Source organism: Octopus sinensis, linkage group LG6 (assembly GCF_006345805.1).
Source record: "Octopus sinensis linkage group LG6, ASM634580v1, whole genome shotgun sequence".
In the NCBI taxonomy this organism is placed as follows: Eukaryota; Metazoa; Mollusca; class Cephalopoda; order Octopoda; family Octopodidae; genus Octopus; species Octopus sinensis.
In genome coordinates this window covers 36,006,847-36,029,537 of record NC_043002.1, presented here as the reverse complement: position 1 = coordinate 36,029,537, position 22,691 = coordinate 36,006,847, and the positions used below count along the sequence as shown (strand labels likewise).

At 35.3% G+C, this 22,691-nt stretch overlaps 1 protein-coding gene across 1 annotated transcript in view; it reads right to left on the bottom strand.

The window, feature by feature from the left end:
• LOC115213132 (nuclear factor of activated T-cells 5-like) overlaps nt 1-22,691 on the bottom strand; it is a 197,460-nt gene that overhangs the window by 61,629 nt on the left and 113,140 nt on the right. The window contains exon 4 of the mRNA XM_036503506.1: nt 13,540-13,587. Within this exon, the coding sequence (XP_036359399.1) occupies nt 13,540-13,567 (28 nt within the window). The 5' untranslated portion in view covers nt 13,568-13,587. The remainder of the gene's footprint in view (nt 1-13,539; nt 13,588-22,691) is intronic.

Below are 22,691 nucleotides of genomic sequence, written 5' to 3'. Positions count from 1 at the left end.
AAACACATGTGCATGCAGACACCCCACCACCTACATACACATGCCCACATAGCTACACAAACACACATACATACCCATACATTCAGTCTCCATCTACTAAATTCACTCACATGGCATCAGTCAGCCCAAGGTTATAAGAAGACACTTGCCCAAGGTGTTGCACACGATGGGACTGAACTCAAAACTATGTGGTTGCAAAGCAACCTTCTTGACCAAACAGCCATGCTTGCACCCAAGTCTGAATTAAAGAAGGAATAGTCATGGCTGGAATAACTTTGATCATAGGTCCCCTAGCAAAGCTAAAAGAAAGGATACATTGCAAGATATAATTCTGAATATATGATGTAATATGTCTGAATAAAAGACAAGACAGACATGGCTGACATGATTATGTCATAGGTCTGCTGTATCTGGTCTCATTTACTGCTAAAGAACACAACCTACTCCTAATTCTTCTTAGTGATTTCCCAGAGAAATGACAAGTTTTGAGTTACAATTCTATGGTGCTGAATCAGTATATTTAACTAATGCTATAGACTATTTTTGGCACTACTGCACTAAATAGTACCAGACAAATAAGCATGCCAGTACCATTTTTGTTCCTATACTACATTTAAGCAGTTTAACATTTTATCAACATCAACAACTTCAAACACACACACATAACATATAAAACAGAGTAGCACTTACATACTTCAACTACTAGTAAATTAAGGTGGCAGTAGCAGTGGTGATAGAAGAGTAGTAATGGAAGTTGTGCTTGTAACAGTGTGTGGTGGTGGGTGGGGAGGCACAAAACAAAAGAAGACTGAAAATAGTTTTTCAACTAAATAAATAAATATATAGATAAATAATAGCCAGGCTAAAATAGAATGTATTTTTAAACGGCAGTCTGTAGATTGCGCAAGGTCACTCTAACTGGGTATATTTTTATGTACTCAGTTAGGTTATATTGTAGAAAGTTGCACATGGTGAACTTAGATACATCATACACTACATTATCCGAGAGTAAAAATAGTTTACTGTTGGTTTTCATCACTGTTGTTGCTGTTTTAACCCTTTTATATCTTGTGTTTTCGATATGATGGGTAGGATAATTCTTCCAATTCATAAATGTTCTTGAAGTGCTGACGGAGTTGTTTCATAGTTGGGTGACCCATGTAATATATTATTATAGCTTAACCCAAGGTTAGCTGTGATTGGATAGACCTATGACCAAAGGCATTCCAGTACTCACCATTCTGTTTTTTTCCTATGTACAACAATTCACCAAGAATTACATTACCCAATATGTGGTATTTTCCTCAGACAGTTATGTGTGATTTGAGTGAGATCTGGCTACCACATTTAGCATACTGAATGACTATACAGATCCTGCCTCATTCTTTTTATCTATTTTTTGATTAGTTAATATGTGAAGAAATAAGCTTACATAAACTGAGTGAAGATCCTTCAACACAATTGTTGTGTTTACTTTTTTTTACATTTGTTATACAGTCTCTGAAGATTTGATGATATAACTTGTTTATTAGGTATTTCTTTACATGACATATTATTGTTAATGAAATATGTGTAAGAATACACTGAATAAATGTAAAAATTTATCTCCATAATTGTTGTATATATTATATACCATATTTTCCAGTGTATAAGCTGCTATTTTTTACCTGGGAAATTTAAGTGTGCAGCTTATAGAAAAGTGCACCTAATGTGTGTATTTTTTACAAGTTTCAGGAGGAAAATAATTTGTGTATGGAGATCAACTGATTCCACTGATTTTTTCAGAGGAAAGGAAGGTCGGTGAACAATGTGAAAAACTACTGCTATAGTAATTTGGTGCCTGAAAGAAAACAAAGCATATTTGTTTTGTTTTACTTTCATGCTTTGATAATATTATTTTTAATCTAATAAAGATTTTAATATTGACGAAATGTGTTTGTTGTTGATTATAGTAAGATAAAATCGTAACAATATGATGTTGAACTAGTGTGTGTGCATTATAATTGGCATAATGACCCTCCCAAAACACAACAATATACATAAATGTATACATACATATCTATTCTCTTCTCTCTATCTATTTACCCCTACCAGTACATTCTCAAAATTTCATTCACACTACAAGACCCCTTTGAACGAACAACACATGGAATTTATGCAGAGAATGTATGTTGATAGGAAAGCAACAAAGTGAGCATGGTCTGCTGGATGAGTAATGTTAGTGTGCATGAATGATGAGGCACTGATAAGGAAAGAGTAAAATTAGGTGAAAAAGAAATCAGCTGTAGTGTGCAATAGATATGGCTATGCTGGTGTAGACATGTAATACAGAATTGTTTTAATGGTTACATAAGGCATATCAGATCATGTAGAAAGACTATGCCTAAAGAAAAAATTGATGAGATGGTCATTGCTAGAATATATTTGATCATAGGTCAGTGAAATCATGGCTGCCCTAGGGATAAGCAGCAATAACAGTCATCCATACTAATGTGGCAAATGAATGTAAAACAGAGAAAAATATGCCAAAGTTTTCTTTCTTATTTTCTTTTTCTTTCTTTTATTTTGTAAGTACCATACTTTTTATCAGCTACTGTTTGTCAAAAGGATTGCCAGATTATAGCTGGCAAATGAAATCAATGAGAAGTATCAATCCAGTTCTTAGCAATCACTATGTGTTTTTGTTGTTTCCTTAAGTTTTTATTACCAAACTCCTTGATATCCTTCAACCAAATGTTCACCATTAAGCTAAGTTTCAACTCTGCAACTTCTATTATTAATACAATAATCCCAGTTGCTTTGAACTTGTCAACACTTGAATATTTTTTCTGCCTCATTCCCCCCCCCCATCCTCCCTTAAACTCTGCTTTACCACTTTCTTTTCGCTATGGAACATACAGTAAACAAACTGCAGCTAACATGTATTCACGATGTGGCTTTAATTTTACAGGTGGTAACTACTGTAAAATCTCTACTGTGTAATTAACTTAGTGTTACCATACTTAAGAAAGGAAGCATTAAAAGGTTAACTAGAAATAATTATGTTGAGAGGAAAAAAAGAAATTTTAATTAGTCAATTTCATTATTTTGGCAAGTACAAGAGAAAACTAGGCAGTTATTGGTCTTATGACATCATTATACTTAGTGGTGAAATAGTAAAGAATAATTGTTTAGAGGAGATGCTTTCCTGAATTATTTATCCTCAACCATATAGCTTAGAGCTGTTATTTTGTCACTAGCCTGGAGTTAACTAAACTAACTAAAGTTTACATATTCACTTCAGTTATATCATGATAAATCAGTCACATAACTCCACCTCTCTCTCTTTGTCTTGTTTGTGAACATGACATACATACAATGAACAGCTAACAACAAATTAACATTTTTGGCATATTTTAGATTTTATCCTGTTCTATGGTTTTATATCAATTTAGTTTATTGGAGCAACTATATTCACAGTTGGTTGCCTTTTCTACATCAGTGATAAGACATTGAACTCAACTGTAAATAGCTGATTGTAAAATAAGAATTAGTTACTCTGTAGAATAGTGCTTCTCAAAGTGAAAGACATTGTTCCCATGCAGGAGTGGGGAGTCTAGAAAACTTGGTATGCTACTGTGAACAGAGGGGACAGAAGGTGAGAGCAATAGATGTGTCAGCATAGTTTTCAGGTCTTTGTTTTCTATATAAATCTTAGCATTAAAAAAAAATTATATGCAATTTAATGATAAACTGTTTGTTAGCCATAAACACATCAACAATAATATTAATGGTTTTAAATTTTGACACAAGGCTAACGTGGAGGTGGGGTGGTGCAGGGGCTAGTTGATAACATCAATCTCAGTGTTCAGCTGGTGCTTATTTTACTGACCCTGAAAAAATCAAAAGTTAAGTTTGCCTTGGTGGAATTTGAACTCAGAACATAAAAAGCTGGAAAACATCAATAATAATATCAATAGATATCAAAACGTTGTGGTGTTGTGGTAAGTAGTCGCCCACATCAAATTTGTAACCAGAAGTAATTATGCTGGCCTGATATTACATACATGGTGTGATCAATAAGTATTCGGACTGTGCCATTGTAGTGAACTTACTTATCACAGATTGACTTTGAACTCTGCTGTGCATGCACACTAAGTTTTAACGTTCTAGCTCACTTCACTTGTGTACAACAATGCTTGGAAGGAATGTGTGTAGCGTGTGATCGTTGTACTGACCATGACAGAAAGATGAGCAGAGAATCTGCATCAAATTTTGCCAAAAGCTTGGCAATACCAGCCTAGAGGCCTACACAAAGTTTTCAAAAAGTTTTCATTGTTCTCAACACAATCAAGGAGATCTTGCACAACTGAAACCCGAGTGTCTTTTTGGTCAGCTGAAAGCAGTTTTGGCACAAACTTGGCAGACAAACATTTCATACCCAAATCTTCATTGATAATGGACTGAACTGAACTGTAACTAATTTGCACATCCTCTGATAACTCATGAATGATAATTCAACAATTTCTCCTCACAGCTGCACACACATCTGCAATGCTTTTCTCAGTTCTGCTGGTTGTGAGTTTCCCAGAACATTCATCAATATCGACATTTTTCAGCCATCTTGGAAATGTCTGAACCACTTGTACACTAGTGTGTGACTCATACACTCCTCTCCATACAATTCTGCAACTTTGCGTAGGCCTCTGAGCAGGCATCGCCATGATAACTTTCTCTGTCATGGTCAAAGCGATGATTGCACACTACACACCTTCCTTACAAGCATTACTGTAAACAATGGCAGTGAGGTAGACCGTTAAAATTTAGTGCACATGCACAGCAGAGTTCAAGATCAATCTTTGCTAAATGGCTTCACTTTGCATGCTCTAGCTTCATTACTATGGCAACAGTCCGGATACTTATTGATCAGACCTTGTATATACACATTAAAAATGGTATGAAATGATGTTGCATCATAGCATGGAGACATTGAAAGAGAGTTGGTGAAAGAAAAGGTAAGATAATTAAAACAGTTCTAGAATATCAGCACCCTTGTAACACTGCCAAATTATTTGTTTTTTGGGCTTTTTTACTAGCTTGTACTGAGTTCATCTTCTGTTGGTATGGCCAACAGAGGAGTTAGAGATCTACAAATTTAACTTAACTCAAGATATACCACATGATAACGAAGTCTTCAGTTGTGCCCCTATAAACCAATGAGCTAGGAGACTCACAATCAATAACGTTATATATATATAGAGCTAATAAGGGCGCCTCTACACAGTCTCTCAACCTGCTAGGAACATTAAAGCAAATATCTCTCAAATCACACCATAATACCTTGAGAAAGGTTATATGCAATGTCTTTTCTGAAATGGAACTGACCGTGACATAAACAACAACAACAAGAACAAAGTAGAAGTGATGTAGCAGACTGTATAAGGCTAGTAGAGTTGTGTACTTTGTCTAATTTTCTAAATACAATGGCTAAAGCATGGTTAGAAACCCTGACACATTTCCTCCTCCCCCCACTCCTACTACTACTACCACCACCACCTCTTCCTCCTCTTAATACTACTACTAACCATATAAAAGTGAAATAAAAATTGTGTGTGTGCGCATGGGATGTTTTCAACTAAATAACTGAACAGCTATTGAAAAACTTGTGTGGTTACATTATCTGTTAGAAGTAGCAGCCAAATCTCCCTAAAATCACAACCTGTCATCTTTAACACTTTTGAATTTAAAATGTAAACACTTTAATAGTGGCTGTTTTTGGATGGGTTGATTTTGAGAGTTAAAAAGAAAGAACTCCTTGGGTAATGCAATCAACTCTAGATACCCCAAATCTGAATAAAAGATAGGATGGTCATGACAGGAGTGCTTTTGATCATAGGTTACCTCAATCAAGGATGACAGAGGGCTGCACAACAACAACAATTAAATAGACTGAAGAGATTAATTTACTGTATCTATGGACACACAGTAATTAACTCATGACTTAATACTTTAACCTAGTAACTAATGAATTATACAGACAAAAATTAATATTATCGACATGATTAAATTCTATTGAAATAGTTTTAATAGATTGAAATAAATAAATAAATAAAAGCTTTCCTTTATATAAATATTCGAATAATTATTTTCTTTCTTTAATTACATTTATGACATTTTGTGTGAAATTACGTAAGACAGAAAAGAAAACTGGAAAAGTAGAACTTCAAATGGTGCAATTTAAATTAATATTAGATCTACAGTTATTTTAGCTCCTAATGAATAGATAAATTACAAAAATGTTAAAGAGGTGACATACATATATAATGATATGTTTTCTTATTTTGCTGGCCCAAATAAAAGGTCACAGGTTGTGGTTAATTTATAATGGAAAAATAAACAAAAGCTATTTTATCTGTAGAAATTGATAATAGACCAAAGTGAGTAATAAATTAAGCAATGCTATCAAATTAAAATACATAAATTAGTGATTAATATGAATCACACATTTTGAGAATATTTGTGTAAAGGAGGTTCTAAAATAGCAGTTGAGATAGAAATTAGTAAATTATTTAATTCACAAAATATAATTAATGCCTCCTGAGATGAGAAAGATAAATAAATGAAGTAGCTGCCTGAGTGCTACAAGAAAGAATGGTTATTTATAAACAAATAGTACAAATGTAGTCAGTGTATAGGAGGATAGCTAAAGTGCTGATCATGTGACTGACAGTTCATGTGTTCAAACCAGAACCATTGCACTGTGCTCCTAAACACAGGTAACTTAATTGCCAGCTACATGCAGTCTGACTAAAAACAATTTAAACCAAAAACTAAAAGAAAAAGAGAAAACTTTATGTGCAAGCAACTGGTTCCCTACATACTCATTCACTCTATTAGAAATAGTAGCCAAATCTCTCTCAACTCATTCACTACCATCTCAAAAAAGGTAAGATATATTGCATAGTATAGTCATCAATACACTATCTAATTGAGCAGACTGATGGCTATGACTGGAATGACTTTCTTCATAAGTCTTCTTAACCAAATCTGATCAGGGGCTACACATCAACTATGCAGATGTCATATGTCTACTCAAACAAACCTGACCTAGGGCTACACAACAACTGGTATAATAATACTAGCTACAGCATCAACAAGTCTGTGAGGGAATATCTATACTGTTGCTCAACTAGCTAGAAATAGTAGTCAAATCTCCCTTAGACTACATTATTGTATTAGATAAAGAATAATACAAATTGGACAATGCAACTCTTAGACAAACATGAAAGAGAGAATGGTCATGGCTAGAATGCCTTTAATCTTAGATTTGCATCATAGTGTACCTTGAACTACATAATCCAATGTATCTCATTTTTGTTAACTATATAGAAGGCGGCGAGCTGGCAGAAACGTTAGCACGCCAGGTGAAATGCGTAGCCGTACTTCATCTGCCGTTACGTTCTGAGTTCAAATTCTGCTGAGATCGACTTTGCCTTTCATCCTTTCAGGGTCGATAAATTAAGTACCAGTTACGCACTGGGGTCGATGTAATCGACTTAATCTGTTTATCTGTCCTTGTTTGTCCCCTCTGTGTTTAGCCCCTTGTGGGTAGTAAAGAAATATATATAGAGGTTCCCACATTGGTTCATTGACTTTAGAAGGATGAAATTATTTATGAATTCCCATATCATCCTTGTATTGGAAAGCATGCTAATTATCTTTGTACTATTGTAATGGCCCTACTGCGTTTTGAACCATAACTCTCAGATTTACTCAGCTTGGAACCACAACCTACTGTATCACCAGCAAAGGAAAAGAGTTGCCATAAAAGGTATTAATACCTATGTGAATATGCCTTGAACAATCAACATTGGTCAACTTATAGTTAATGCCATGAACTTCAAAAGAAGCATGCAATTTTTCCTGCCAAATAGTTTTCCCCAGAGTTCTGGAAAATGTGGCATACAGTTATAAAAAGCTAGCAGACTCAAACTCAGACTCAGACCTGAGAGCCACACAACTGTCTAAACAAATCTGTTACTTTGATCAGTGAATTGGTCTCTTGCCTTCTTTCACTCTTTCATATTTAACATGCTTATGTTGTATTTGACAAAAGGCACTAACCTTAAATTGTAGTATTGAATAACACACAGATTATTTGCTGTGGTTTGAATTCCTTCTATTTAGTTCATCTTCAGTGGCTATGCCCTACCTTCATAATATCATCAAGCATGCTGAATTACAGAAGACTTCTAACAATTATATTTGCTATTTTATGAATGTTATTCCATTGAATTATTTATATGTATACATGAAATAATGTCGGTTAATAAAATATGAAAGCTCAAATAAATATAAGCGTGATCATAGTCATCTTCACATGCAACCTACCTAGACAGTAAACTACCAGTGAAGAATATATGACTAACCACCACCATAAAGTACCATTTGGATTATAGTTTTGTTACTGTTGAAGTATGTAATGCTATACAATTAAGCACACAATAATGGATTACTTTGTGAGTTCATTACATATCTATATAGGGTAGGCTGCAAATGAATTTCTGAATGACATCAACAGCAACTACCATTAAGAGCCAAAGAAGGAGCTTTATGGGGTTACTTGACCTGGTAAAAATAGCAACCAAATTCCCTCAAATTACATCTGTACTGTTTTAAGTAAAGTGGGGAACAGACGCATTAGAGAATAGAACTTTAAATGCTCTTAAAGAGATAGGACAGCTGGAGTACATTTGATAATAGGTCTGCTTAGACAGAGCTGAGTTGGAAGTAAGCAACAATAACTATTACAAATATTCCCACTTGACTGAATCATAATCTTACAGTTGTTACTGCTGCTAATTAGAGCAAATACAAATTTTTTTAGTTAAACATGACCAATAATTAAATTTTTGTCTCCTAATGGTAACAACACTCTGAGGTTTTACTGACAGAAGAATTAGAAATGCTCTGCTCTTCCTTGCGATAAACCAATTTATTTCAATATTGGGTTTTTTAGAGTCATTATTTGCTGACACAGACTGTCACTAGTTTCCTTGGATCCTGTTATTTACAGATTATACTTGATTCTATTGATGATAATATTCTTTTATCCTACAGATTATTGTATCCTTTTATCCTTATCTTTTTAAGGAGGCATCTGTATATTCTACCTGGTTTCTCAACAGCTTCCAGAGACTTATAATCAGCCAGTGATCTTTCAGGTCTAGAATTCACAGAACACTGATAAATCATATAACACTTTCACCAGAATTACTATCACCTGCTATTACAGTTTCTGATCAGAATGAGTAACAGTTACTGAGGCGTCATTATTTCAATGTTTCATGCTTATCTCAGTTGGTGCTCACCATATCTGGCAGGTGGAATACATTATGATTGATGCCTGAACTTAAAACAGTTATGTTTTCTAAACATGATACTAAATCTATCATTGGTTTAAGCTAATTTTTTTTGTCTTGTTTTCATTTTTTTCACCACCACCTTCCTTCAATGAAACAATAGATTTTTACTAAAAAGTTTGATAATATATTCTCCCTGCCACCACACATACTTAAATAGCTGATATATCTACAATTTATAAGCAATAATCACATACACACATATGCTTATGTGTGTGTGTGTGTGTGTGTGTGTATACATATACATCATATACACATAAACACACATACATGGTGATCAGTTAAAATACAAGGTTAAAGGCAATGTTTATAATACTTAAATCAAAATGGTCAAAGTATTTGACCTTATGTGGTATTTACACAAAAATACTCTATTCCTTATAAATATTTATAAAATATCATTTGAGAGATTCATTTCCATCATATTAATCTCTACATTTTATTTCTCAAAACATTTCTTCTCACATTCTCTCTCTCTCTCTCACTCTCTTACTTTTTGAAACACAAATGTAAACCAACGACATACAGTCAAGTCAACTCTGTTATTAATATGGTATAGCAGTGTCGTACTCTGTACAAAAATAAAGAAATCTTCTTGAATGGTAAACCTTTCAACTTATACCTACTTCTTCCCATGAAAACTAAGGGACCCTCTACATGATCACTCAAAATAGTAGCTAAATATCACTCAAATGTCTTTCTACAGAGAGTTGGCCTCTCATCATAGGCCTGCTCTATCAGGACTTACCCTAGGACTAAACAATTACAAGAACACTTCAGTTTGAGGGGGTCACTGCAAGATCAAGGAGCAATATTTCATTCCCTAGTGTAAACATGATGTATAAACCAGAACGGGAAGCTAATATTCAGTACAAACGCACACACACAATGATACTTATGAGTACCTCTAATAGAAAATGAACTCAATACATCTGTAAAGTATATATTTTTATTGAGGAAATTGAAGGTACACATCCTGAACCAACTTATAATAAAAAAATTTTTAATTTTTATTATTATAACTGCTTGATGATTCCCAGCTGAGATGAAACTGGTTAGTTGCTGTGAAAAATTGTACCTTAAGTTTCCTCAATACATACGTATACAAGTGCACATGCACACATACACATATGACTTGTACTGCTATAAAAGCTGGTTACTTGACCACTGGAGACAGTGAATGGATAAAGTCATTAGAGCATTGGGTAGTAGGTCCTGCTATATTTGCTATGACTCCCTGCAATCTGAGTTCAAATACTATTGAGGCCAACTTTGTCTTTCATGCCTTCAAGGCCAGTAAAAAAGTACCAGTCAAAGGTGTTGAACTGTAGAACTGTTAAAGGGTCAGGCAAGTTGCCTTACAGTATCTATTCTGGCTCATGCCTTTCTGACAGCAAAGCCTGTGATGACACTAATAACAAGCTGTATTGGTTTAAGTCATTGGTGTTCTCTTGGTTAAATATAAGTAATGTGGAGAAGGGGAGACTTGCATACTGGAGTACTGCCAGTCTATTTCAAAAACTTTTGTCCAGGCCTGCACATGTATGTACAGATACATCATTAACCTTGATTGGTGCACACCATCTCACACACATGCTGCCACTACCTCACCAGCTCTGCCTTTATCAACCAGCTGAAGAAACAAGATAATTTGTAGAAACTCTGCATAGTCCCAGAATCGTAAGGTAAGTTACCATATCTGTTTGGTATAGACTAACATTTTTCAATTCCATTTCATATCTGTCTCATAGGCAACAGTTAGACCTCTGAAATCTTTTAGTTTCCTATAGATTTACATCTAGAAAGAGAGTGTATTAAAAATATTCCTCAACCACTTTAAAATAAAATTCTTAAAAGCCAAGACTCCAAGAGTAAAATTTTCCATTGTTTACTAAACAATACTTCACACTAGTACAAAAGAAAGTCTTCCTACTTGCATGATTTTTCTTGCTTTTCCTTGATTGGCTTACACAAAGACAGCTATTGGAAGGCTACACAGCATTTATTGCACTACTTGAAGATCTCCCAATAGAATGAAACAAGTGTACACTTGTTGCAGTCAGTAACTTACTAATATGTGTGTGTGTATGTTGTATCTGTAACTGACAGTATTAATTATATCTGACAATTGCAACTCACATGATCCATCTCAGACTTAGAGTCTCTAATGACACAATAATCTTTCTAAGAAAACTGTCAATAATTCTCTTGAGATTCTAAGGTGCAAGTTAACTAAGACAATGATACCCTGTAGGCTCAGTCATACCAAACCAGCATTTATTGTAAGGAGAGGATGAAATAAATAACTGAAGGAATGGATGGAAAAGACTGGAATAAAAACAGAAGTAAATCAGAAAGAAAGAAAGAAAGAAAAAGGAAGAGATATGAGTAAACAGAGAGAATAAAAGGAAGAGAGGGAAACAGAATAAAAAGAAGGAAGTAAAGGCACATGGAAAGGAAAAAGGCATGATTTGAAATGACATGAAGAAGAAAGGAGAGGAAAAATAATGAAGTTACAGAAATAAATTGTTGGTTCATGGTATTTACCAAAGAAGATTCCATTGAAAGCAAAAGGAAAATGCAAGAAAATAAAATAAAGAAACGATCCATTGAGCTGGGGAAGATGGCTGGTGGGGAGTTAGGAATTTAGCTTCATTGTTTTACTGACAATTGTAAGGAAATTATCCTCCTATAAAGGGTTCTCATTGTCATGTAATGTAGTGCATTGATGACATAGCAGTTCATTGATGACATGGCAATGAAAGTTTTCCTGATTAAGCATAAAATCTCTAGATATCTTGACACTCTTGTTCAACAAATTCGTATTATTGTCCATCCGTTGCATTTTTTGCATGCTTCTTGATCTATTATCCTCAACTCTTCCTTTCATGATAATAATGTTTTCCAGACCTCTGCTTCTTTGAATATAGCCATAATAGTTGAGCTTTTGTTTTTTCAAAATGTTCAGGAATTGTCTTTCACCTACTTGTTTATAACAAACATTTATTGTCTGATGATCCTTGTAAGAAACTCATAAGATTCTCCTATACACCTACAATTCAAATGCTTTGATTATATTCTCTTCAAATTTGTTCAGAGTCCATGCTTTGCAGCTATAAATGTCAGTTGGCCAAATGAGCACTCACTCTAGCCTTGTTTTTAGTTTGGTTGGGACACTTTTGCTTCTCCAGAGGTTATTAACTTTTCCCATGGACAGTGTTACCATGGTTAGCCATGCCCTAATTTCTTTCTTACATGTGATTTCATCAGAGATTTGGGCTCCAAACTTGTATAAAGGATACCACTCTAGTTATGTGTGTGTATCTTGTATATAGAATACTAATTGAATCTTAGCTAGTCAAGACTAACATTGAAAATATTCTGGCCAAACCAAATAACTACAACAACACCAACAGTAACAACAATAATAAGAGGGAACTTCTACATCAACACTTGACCTGCTAGATACAACAGCTAAATCTCTTTCTCATGGTCACATTAGATAAAGGTGGGATGCCTATGGTTGGAATGCCTTTGATCTTTGGTAGGGCTGAACTGGTGATAATAAACTGGATATAGTGGTGGTGGACAAGGTGCACCATATATGCTATATAACTAATATTGCATCCCCTTCTGACTCACAAATAGTCAAGAAGGAAGGCGAAAAGATAGATAAATACAACCCTCTTAAGTACAAAATAGCCCAGCTATGGAAAATGGAGAAGGTCAAGATAGTGCCAATTATTGCTGGGTTCTTGGGAACAGTACCAGAAGGCAACAAGGGGAATATAAAGAAATTGAAATAAAGTGCCTAGTAGAACTGTTACAAAAGGTTTGCCTCCTTGGTACAGCCAGAATAATCAGGAAAGTATTAGCTAACTGAAAAGGTCAGATAGTATGGTACTGTAGGCTGCAGGTAGCAAGCCCACTATGAGTTCCAACAAAACCTGTGATAAAGAAAAATGATAATAATAATTCTTTCTTTTTTTTTTTTTTTGCTACAAGGGTAATGGATGAAGAACACTGCAAGAGTAAATTGCAAAAAAGAAGAGAAAGAAAAACAGAAGTATGTATGTTTTACAATAATAGCTTTAACAGTTCAATAAAAGAAAAAAAAACAATAGGTATTGTTACTAACCAGAGTTATCACCATTGGAAGCTCTCATGATAACTGCAACTAGGATATCTGAAAAAGACAAAAAGAAAATAAATGAATAAATAAATAAATAAATAAATAAATAAATAAATACAGACATATATATGAATGCAGAAGCTAGCTATCTCTTGAGCATATGCATGTGCATGTATGTCTAATTACTGAAACAAATATAAAATAATAATAATAATGATAATATATATATATATATATATTATGTATTGGCTTATGTTTTTCATTGTTTGATTTGCCTAATAGTGGTTTTATCTCTAATTTAATATAATATAATATAATATATTTATACTATAAAATTGGATTTAATCCTAAATCTGATTTTTCCCTGTAAGTTTGGATTTATTCCCTAATATTTTATTATATATATATTATGTCATCATCACTTAATGTGCTATTTTCCATGCAGGCATGGATTGGACAGTTTAAGAAGAGCAGATGGGTGTGAGGGTTCCACCAGGTTCTGTTTCTGCTTTAACATTACAGTTGAATACCTTTCCTAATGCCAACCACTTAACAGAGTGTACTGGGTGCTTTTTTTACATGACACATAAGATAAGACCTCTCAACAGAGTTGCATATAGACTGTAGTGAAAAACTATGATAGAGGGAGAGGAGAAGGTATCGTGCTGATGAAGTGAATACATGGTTTGCCCACCGGGGAAATTGAGAGAGAGAAAGAAAGAGATGTGAGGTCCAGGTACAATGTGATTATGAGGCAGAATAAGAATGAGTACCAATTAGCGACAGGTTAGTGAAGAATTTCATTTGACAATGATGAAAATAATAATTATGAAAATCATGTGGAGTATGATAATGATAGTAACTACGATCATGGCAGCAATGCGGATGGTGATAACAGAGACAAAGACAATAATGTTAATGACAGTGGTGATGCTGATGCTAATGACGATGATTTTACTGATGGCAATGATTATGAAAAGGATTTTCCCTTGACAACAGAAACGATCTTGTGTATACATAAGTAAAACTATCACTTTTAGCAATTTCTGCTAGACACAACACAAGGAAGCAAGCTTCATAAAAAGAGATAATTTCATTTATCTCATTTGTTTTTCTTAAGATGTTGCCAACAGCAGTACTAGCAACAGCAGTAGCCTACTGGCGATAAATCAGGAATGATCTGATCTGCCAAAAATTCAATTTTCTCCTCAGAATTTTCTGCACTGCTACATTTGTTTTATTTTATTTATTTATTTGTTTTGGTCTTGTCGCACACACTAATGCCTATCTATACATATTTTCAAACATGCATTTACAGGCACCCCTGTAAACATGCATTTAACATGCCTACACTACCAAACACATACACAGACACAAAATGCCGAATTAATGACATTTGGAGTTGCAGGTCAGATATCTTTTACATTGTGCTACTGAAGTGCATTAGACAGATGTTTTGCAACTATATTATGAGGCTGTACAAAAATATATTGCTGAATTATTTAAATAAGAATCATTGCATATGGAATAAAATTAATTAAAAATAAGAGGTTATTAATTCTAGAAATCAATATAGAATGTATATAAGTATTATATTCTTTTATTCTTTTACTTGTTTCAGTGATTTGACTGCAGCCATGATGGAGCACTGCCTTTAGTCGAACAAATTGGCCCCAGGACTCATTCTTTGTAAGCCTAATACTTATTCTATTGGTCACTTTTGCCAAACTGCTAAGTTACATGGATGTAAACACACCAACCTAGGTTGTAAAGTGATGGTGGGGAACAAACACAGACATATACATCATCATCATCATGGTTCGACCGTGGTCGAGACAATGGAATTTACCATGCTACGCCAGACTTCATGGCATTTCATGGCATTACGGCGGTCCTGTTGCTGGATGCCTGTATCCCTGGAGATTACATCAGGGTAGGAGAGTGTGCGCCCTATGGTATTGCGAGTAGATGGCTTCCAGAGGAGAAGACTAGAAATTACCTCTTTTTCAGCTCTACAACAATGTCCAGCAAACTGGACTCTCCTACTTTTCACAAGAGATGACACAGGTGGTAATTTCCCATATATTTGCATTTTGGTTGGATGGCGCTTCCACGAGAGATTTTGAGCTCTCATAAGGAGGCGAGTGTAGGTTCCATCCAACCGCCTCTCAAGCTTCTTTGATAACGTCCAGGTTTCTGAGCCATATAGTAGAATTGGTTCGACTGTGGCTTTGAAGATTTCAAGTTTGAAGTCTCTACTTAGATTTGATGACCAGATCTTATGCATGTCATTACAGGCTGACCAGGCCATACCCTTTCTAGTTAGAAAGTCTTTTCCAGATGATGATATGTATGACCCAAGATATTTGTAATCAGAAGCCATATTTAAGGGCACATTGTTGAGAGTATGGATGATGCAATCACTGTTGGACAGGCACTTGTTTATGTATTCAGTCTTGGCCTCATTGAGGTAAAGACCTACACAATTTGAGGCTTGTTCAAGAGATTGTAAAAGAGACTGGGCATTGGAGAGAGAATCACTGATAAGAGCGATGTCGTCAGCAAATTGTTGGTTTGAAGTGTTTTAGTAAATCAAAATCAACTACAGTACTTATTCTGTCTCTTTTGCATTGAACTGCTACATTACAGGGATGTAAACTAACCAATACTGATTGTCAAGTAGTGAGACACAAGCAAACACACACGCACAAAACATGCTTCAGTACAATTTCCATCTTCAAAATTCATTTATCGTGCACTGGTCAGCTGTAAGAGATACCTACCTAAGGCATCACACAAGTGGGATTGAACCTTGAAAGCATGTGGTTGTAAAATTATCTCCTGAACCACAAACCTGCACACCTGTGTGTGTGCGTGCATGCATGAGTGTGTGTGTGTCCGTGTGCATGCATCTGTATCTTTTTTTTATCTTTTACTTGTTTCAGTCACTAGGCTTCAGCCATGCTGAGGCACCGCCTTGAATTTTTAGTCAAATGAATCAACCCTATTATTTATTTTTTAAGCCTGGTACTTATTCTATCAGTCTCTTTCGCTGAACTGCTAAGTTATGGGGACATAAACACACCAACACCAGTTGGGACTGAACCCGGAACCATGTGGTTGGTTAGCAAGCTACTTACCACACAGCCACTCCTGCGCCTATAGTTTCATTTAAGAATTTAGTTTCCAAGACAGATGAGGTTGATGCAGTTAGTGTTCCTCTCACAAACTAATGGCTAAAGGGAAAACAAAGGACAAGCAAGGAATTCCAAAGAGCCAACATTTTGAGGGTGGGGAGACTAGGTGCAGTGGTTAGCATAGGACTAATTTTGGGAATTTAGAGGTTTCTCAATATGGGAAGCAAGAAGGGAGATAAGTGAGTTAGAAATGCCTGAGTGGAGATGGCATAAACTCAGCCAGCTTTGTAGAACTGCAAGTCAGAAGTTCATGTGTTGCCAAGCTACTTCATGCTAATCAGTCCTAATTAAGGATGTCTGAGTGTTTGTTTTCTTTACAACACAATCAGATTAGTTGCAACATGCTCAGTTATCATCATCCAAAATACATGAGCACAGTTAAAGGTATCAGAAATATTGTCTTTAGTTCCCACCATCCTAGTTCTCAGTTCTTTCAGGGCAAATTTAAACTTAAGACTCCTGAGCTGGTCATCAAATATTGTATCTATTTGGTCATTTTGTAAAAGTAATACATTATGGGATGGAATGCAGTAATCTGGAAATTTTGCTTTTAAGATATTGTGTGGTAGCCATAGTTGTTTGTGTGAAATTTAGTATAGTAGTTAGTATAAGTTGTAGTGTGCAGTATGATAATCAGATCATGTTATGTAGGATTTGTCAGAGAAAGAGGTATGGGACAACAATGTTATATGGGATATAGTCTGGAGAGTTTGTAGGCTGTTCTAAGGCAATTAGTGTATTTTGCGAGATGTGCTATATTGCAACAGAGATTACATTATTATAGTGAGAGGCACGATGACTTTTTTAAGTTTATTAAAGTGAACTGAAACAGTTTAGATGTAAAAGTGAAGATTAAAATAAATGATAACATGCTTAATTCAGAGTGTATATCTGCTTTGTGTTTGTGAAAATAGTGAATTTAGAAGTGTGTTGCATTAAAATGTATTGGAGGTGTTAGTGATATGTAAGGAGTTGAAATTATATTTTCTGCCTTTGTTCAGTAAGACAGAATTGATTACATGCATGAATGGTGTTTCTCATATATTTAAACACTCTTTCAGTTGAAGTGCTTTCAGTAGGTAACATATGGATTACAATCAAAAGCAAGCTGGCCTGTTTTTGATAGTTGAGAAGAGTCAGTTAAAGATTTACAGAATGAACTGGTGAGTTCAAATTCTAAGATATTTAGCATACAAATGAGATGATACAAGACCATGAGTGTTAAAATATTGATAGTATTAACCCTTTCAATACAAACCTGACTGAAACCGCCTCTGGCTCTATTGTACAAATGTCTTGTTTTCATAAGTTTTGAATTAAAATCTTCCATTAAACCTTAGTCACAATTTATGTTCCTAACACTAGCTTAATGATAACTAAGTTATTTTACTAAATCCTTTGTTATATTTAAAGTAATTGAAAGAAACACAGAGCATCTCAAAATAAATACAGTAATGAAAGGGTTAATGATGTTGGTGGTAGTAGTTTGTAGTCAAATATAATGAAGATACAGGCTGATAGGATTCTTCAGAAATAGAATAGAGTAGTTACTATTGTGTTGGAATTATTGTAGACTAATGTTTGGGATTATATCAGCATCCATCATCTCATTTTGACTTCAGAGACATATTAAGATGAAAACTTTCCACTCCTACTCAGAAACTACTACTAAATGCTACTTGTACAAATCTACCAAATTAATATAGTAGATCAGCCACTTGTACATATAAGCAAACTGATACCTGTTTGCAAGATGAAAAGTAATATAATATGCACCTATTCATTTATATATACATAAACATCCTCTGTAACATATGTACAGATTTAGAAAACTGCTGACTAAGAATTGATTGAGGGCTGTTTATTACTGTTTTAATAGTTTCAGCCATTGGCCTTTGGTCCCGCTGGGGTACTGTATATTAACCAGCTCCCTTTCCTTCTCTACCACACAGCCATGATCTGTCAGTTGTAAAGATATTGGATGAAACCATTTAAAATCAGCAGCTCAATGGCTTTGTAACTTTTCTGTTTTGGTTAGGAGATGACTTCTTTGGAGGTGGAGACTACACCGTCTTCTCAGTGATGGAATTATATCATCATCATCATCATCGTTTAGCGTCCGTTTTCCATGCTAGCATGGGTTGGACGGTTCTACTGGGGTCTGTGAAGCCAGAAGGTTTCATCAGGCCCAGTCAAATCTGGCAGTGTTTCTACGGCTGGATGCCGTTCCTAACGCCAACCACTCCGAGAGTGTAGTGGGTGCTTTTTACGTGCCACCCGATTGCAATAAATACCATTCTAAATGTGATATTGTAAACATCAACATCGTTCTCAATATTAAACAAAACTTTGAACTCCCACCTATACCCCACCCCACCTCACATTTTATGTGATACACTTGTAAGGTATATAAACACCTGGTGGAAGCAGACACAAAGAAAATTAAACAGTAATATCTATTTCAATAAATATAGGTTAATTTAGACATCTCTACGTGGTTGCTCTATCTGCTAGAAATAGCAGGTAATTTTCCTTCAACCTACACTACTTTTTTTAAAATCAAAAGTACAACTCTGAATAAATGTTTTCAGGATACACTATATCTGAAAAAAGACAGGATGGCTATGGTTGGGGTGCCTTTACTCATAGGTTTGCTTCATTAAAGCAAACCCGAGACTAAACAGCATCAACAACAACTTTGATAAATATAAAAGAAAATTCAATTTACTAAAACTGCACTGTTATTTAAGAAGAAAATAGCAGTGAACAAGAAAGCTAAATTTACCTGTGACTGACTGTGGCACACTGATAAAATATTACTATTCAACTTTTATCTTAGTTATAGGTAAAACTGTCCAATATGGGAAGAGGTGAAATTTGAGTTGCAATCAAAACCTAAGTTTTTATTAACCATCTCTGATAAATATCAGTGATCTGTAATTCAATCATGCCTCCACTGCCTGTTAGTAAGGTTAAAGTACACTTACGAAAAAAATATAAAGTTAGCAGCAGCACAGACTCACCCTGAATAATATTCCAAAATGGTGCAGTGGGAAAAGAAAGAGAGAGAGAGAGAGAGAGAGAGAGAGAGAGAGAGAGAGAGAGAGGGAGAGAGAGAGAGGAGGAGAGAGAGGGGGAGAGAGAGAGGAGAGAGAGAGGAGGAGAGAGGGGGAGAGAGAGAGGAGGAGAGAGGGGGAGAGAGAGAGAGAGATGAACAGTAAAATTAATTCAAGGAGAGACTGAAAAAACCTCTAGAAATAAAGGACAAAAATAGAAAGATAGACTTTAAAAATCCATAACAGTAAGAAAGGGAAGTTAGCAAGAAAATACAAGACAAAGGAGAAAAGAAACACACATACACACACACAGTGAGAGAAAGATAAGTAATACAAATTCCAAAATTCCATTAAAGCAAAGTGTGTAGAACTATGGTTTTAGAAATGCCGTGTTCATTATAATTCTTCTAGTCCAAAGTTCAGTTATGTAAAACTATTCTGGGAATCAAAGGACAAGATAGATTAGTTTGTTGTAGCATGACATTAATAAAGAACGAAAATAGCAATTTTGGGAAACATTTCAGTTTCCAGATTACCAACAGTATAGACAGAATCACAGTCCATTACATCATCATCATCATTATCATCATCATCATTTAATGTTCGTTTTCCATGTTGGCAAGAGTCAGATGGTTTGACCAAAGCGAGTAAGCTGGAGAGCTGTATCAGATTCCAGTTGTCTTTTAGGCATCATTCCAAAGGCTGAATGCCCTTCCTAAGCTAACCACTTTACAGAGTATACTGGGCGTCTTCAATGTGTCACTGACATGGGCACCTTTTATATGTCACCAGCATGGGTGCCATTTATGTGTCACCAGCACTTTTACATGTCACAGGCATGGGTGGCTTTTATGTGTCACTGGCATAGGTGCTTTTCACATGGCTGTGTGGTTAAGAAGCTTGCTTCCTAACCATGTGGCCTTGAGTATAGTCCCACTGTATAGTGTCTTGGGCAAGTGTCTGTTACTATAGATTTTGGCCAACCAAAACCATGTGAGTGTATTTGGAAGATGGAAACTGAAAGAAACCCATCAAGAATATACATGCATGTGTGTATATGAGCTTCTGTACACTCTTGTCTAGATATCACGTGATGGTTGTAAATGAACATTATCATCATAAGTGTGAGGTTGTTTGTTTCCAAACTTCTGTGAAAAACTTGTCTAGATATGGGAGAATATTACCTTAATTAGAAACAAGTGAGGATTGGAAACAGTTAGAGCATCCAACTGTAGAAAATTTTGCTTCAAAAAATTTTTTTTCACCCATGCAAGTATGGAAAAGTGCACATTAAATGATGTTATATATGCATATGGAACCACAGTCAAAATCACAGTCTATTTTCTAAATGTCTTCCCAATAGTACAATTAAAATAACTCCAGTTTTTTTAGCTTCCAAAATGAACTATGCTTAGGCACTGAATCAGAATATCATCATCATCATTTAACATCCGCTTTCCATGCTAGCATGGGTTGGATGATTTGACTGAGGTCTGGCGAACCAGACTCCAATCTGGCAGAGTTTCTACAGCTGGATGCCCTTCCTAACGCCAACCACTCCGAGAGTGTAGTGGGTGCTTTTATGTGCCACCGGCACGAGGGCCAGTTTTGTGGTACTGGCAACAGCCACACCCAAATGGTGCTTTTTACGTGCCACCTGCACAGGAGCCAGTCCAGCGGCACTGGCGATGACCTCGCTCGAATATTTCACATGCCCAAGTGCTAGTAAGGTGATGTGGTAACAATCACGCTCGAATGGTGTGCTTAACGTGCCATCGCCATGAAGGCCAGCTTGTTGCTCTGGCAACAATCTCACTCGTATGGTACTCTTAGCGCTCCACTAGCAACGGATGCCAGTCACCGAATTTGATTTCAACTTCGATTTCACTTGCCTCAACTGGTCTTCGCAAGCAGAGTTTAGTGTCCAATGAAGAAAAGGCACGCATAAGTGAACTGGTTGCACCCCTAGCATAGGCCATAAGGTTATGGTCACACTTACGCTTGCTGAGTGTTCTGCAGCACAGCATATGTCATAAAAAAATCTTTATATTCACAAACAAAACAAAAAAAAATCTGTCAACAGTGACTAAAGGGACCCACCAAAATTCTTAAACAACACAACTAAAATATATAAAATTTAAAACTCCTAATATATACTATACAATCTACATGGAAGCACAATAGTTAGCAACAAGTTTACAGAAAGAAGACAGAATAGACTGATTAGCAATGCAACAATCATGCATTTCAGCCATAAAACAAATTTTTTAGAAAATCCAAAGTGCAGTCTAATCAATACAATGAGCAACAAAATCACATAAAAATATCAACTCTAAAATCAGCTATGAAGCAAGATTAATACAATACAGCTTATCTACTATTGACTGTTACAAGGACATAAAAAATTACAAGTATGTTAAATTCACCTAATGTAATATTGTAGAATCCTACCTATTGATAAGAAAATACCTCCCAATAAAAGTGCTGAACTTTGCAAAATGATTGGCTACCATACCAGCTAGCAACAGGTAAACATAATAATGCTTGAGAAAGTATCCCTTATATTATGGTAAATTATCTTGTGTAAAGAAAGGAAATGAATAGCTTTATGACATATGCATGGGACACTACAATGGAGTGGAAACGTGCAAGGAAAAGTAAGCAACATATCCAACCAGTCCAGAATGATCTATAAAGAGAGAATGGCTTAGCAATTTCCCAAAAGACAAATGAACATGAATTAGATATATTTAGAAAAAAATAGGTCCCGTATTAAATGCTTTCAAAGAGTTCAAACACTCAATAATATCCAAGCCAACCCATCTAAAATAGACTTTGTAGACATAACTGGAAGTTAACACTAAGAAAACACTAATCCTTGTGAAAAAACATAGTGCAGCTATGA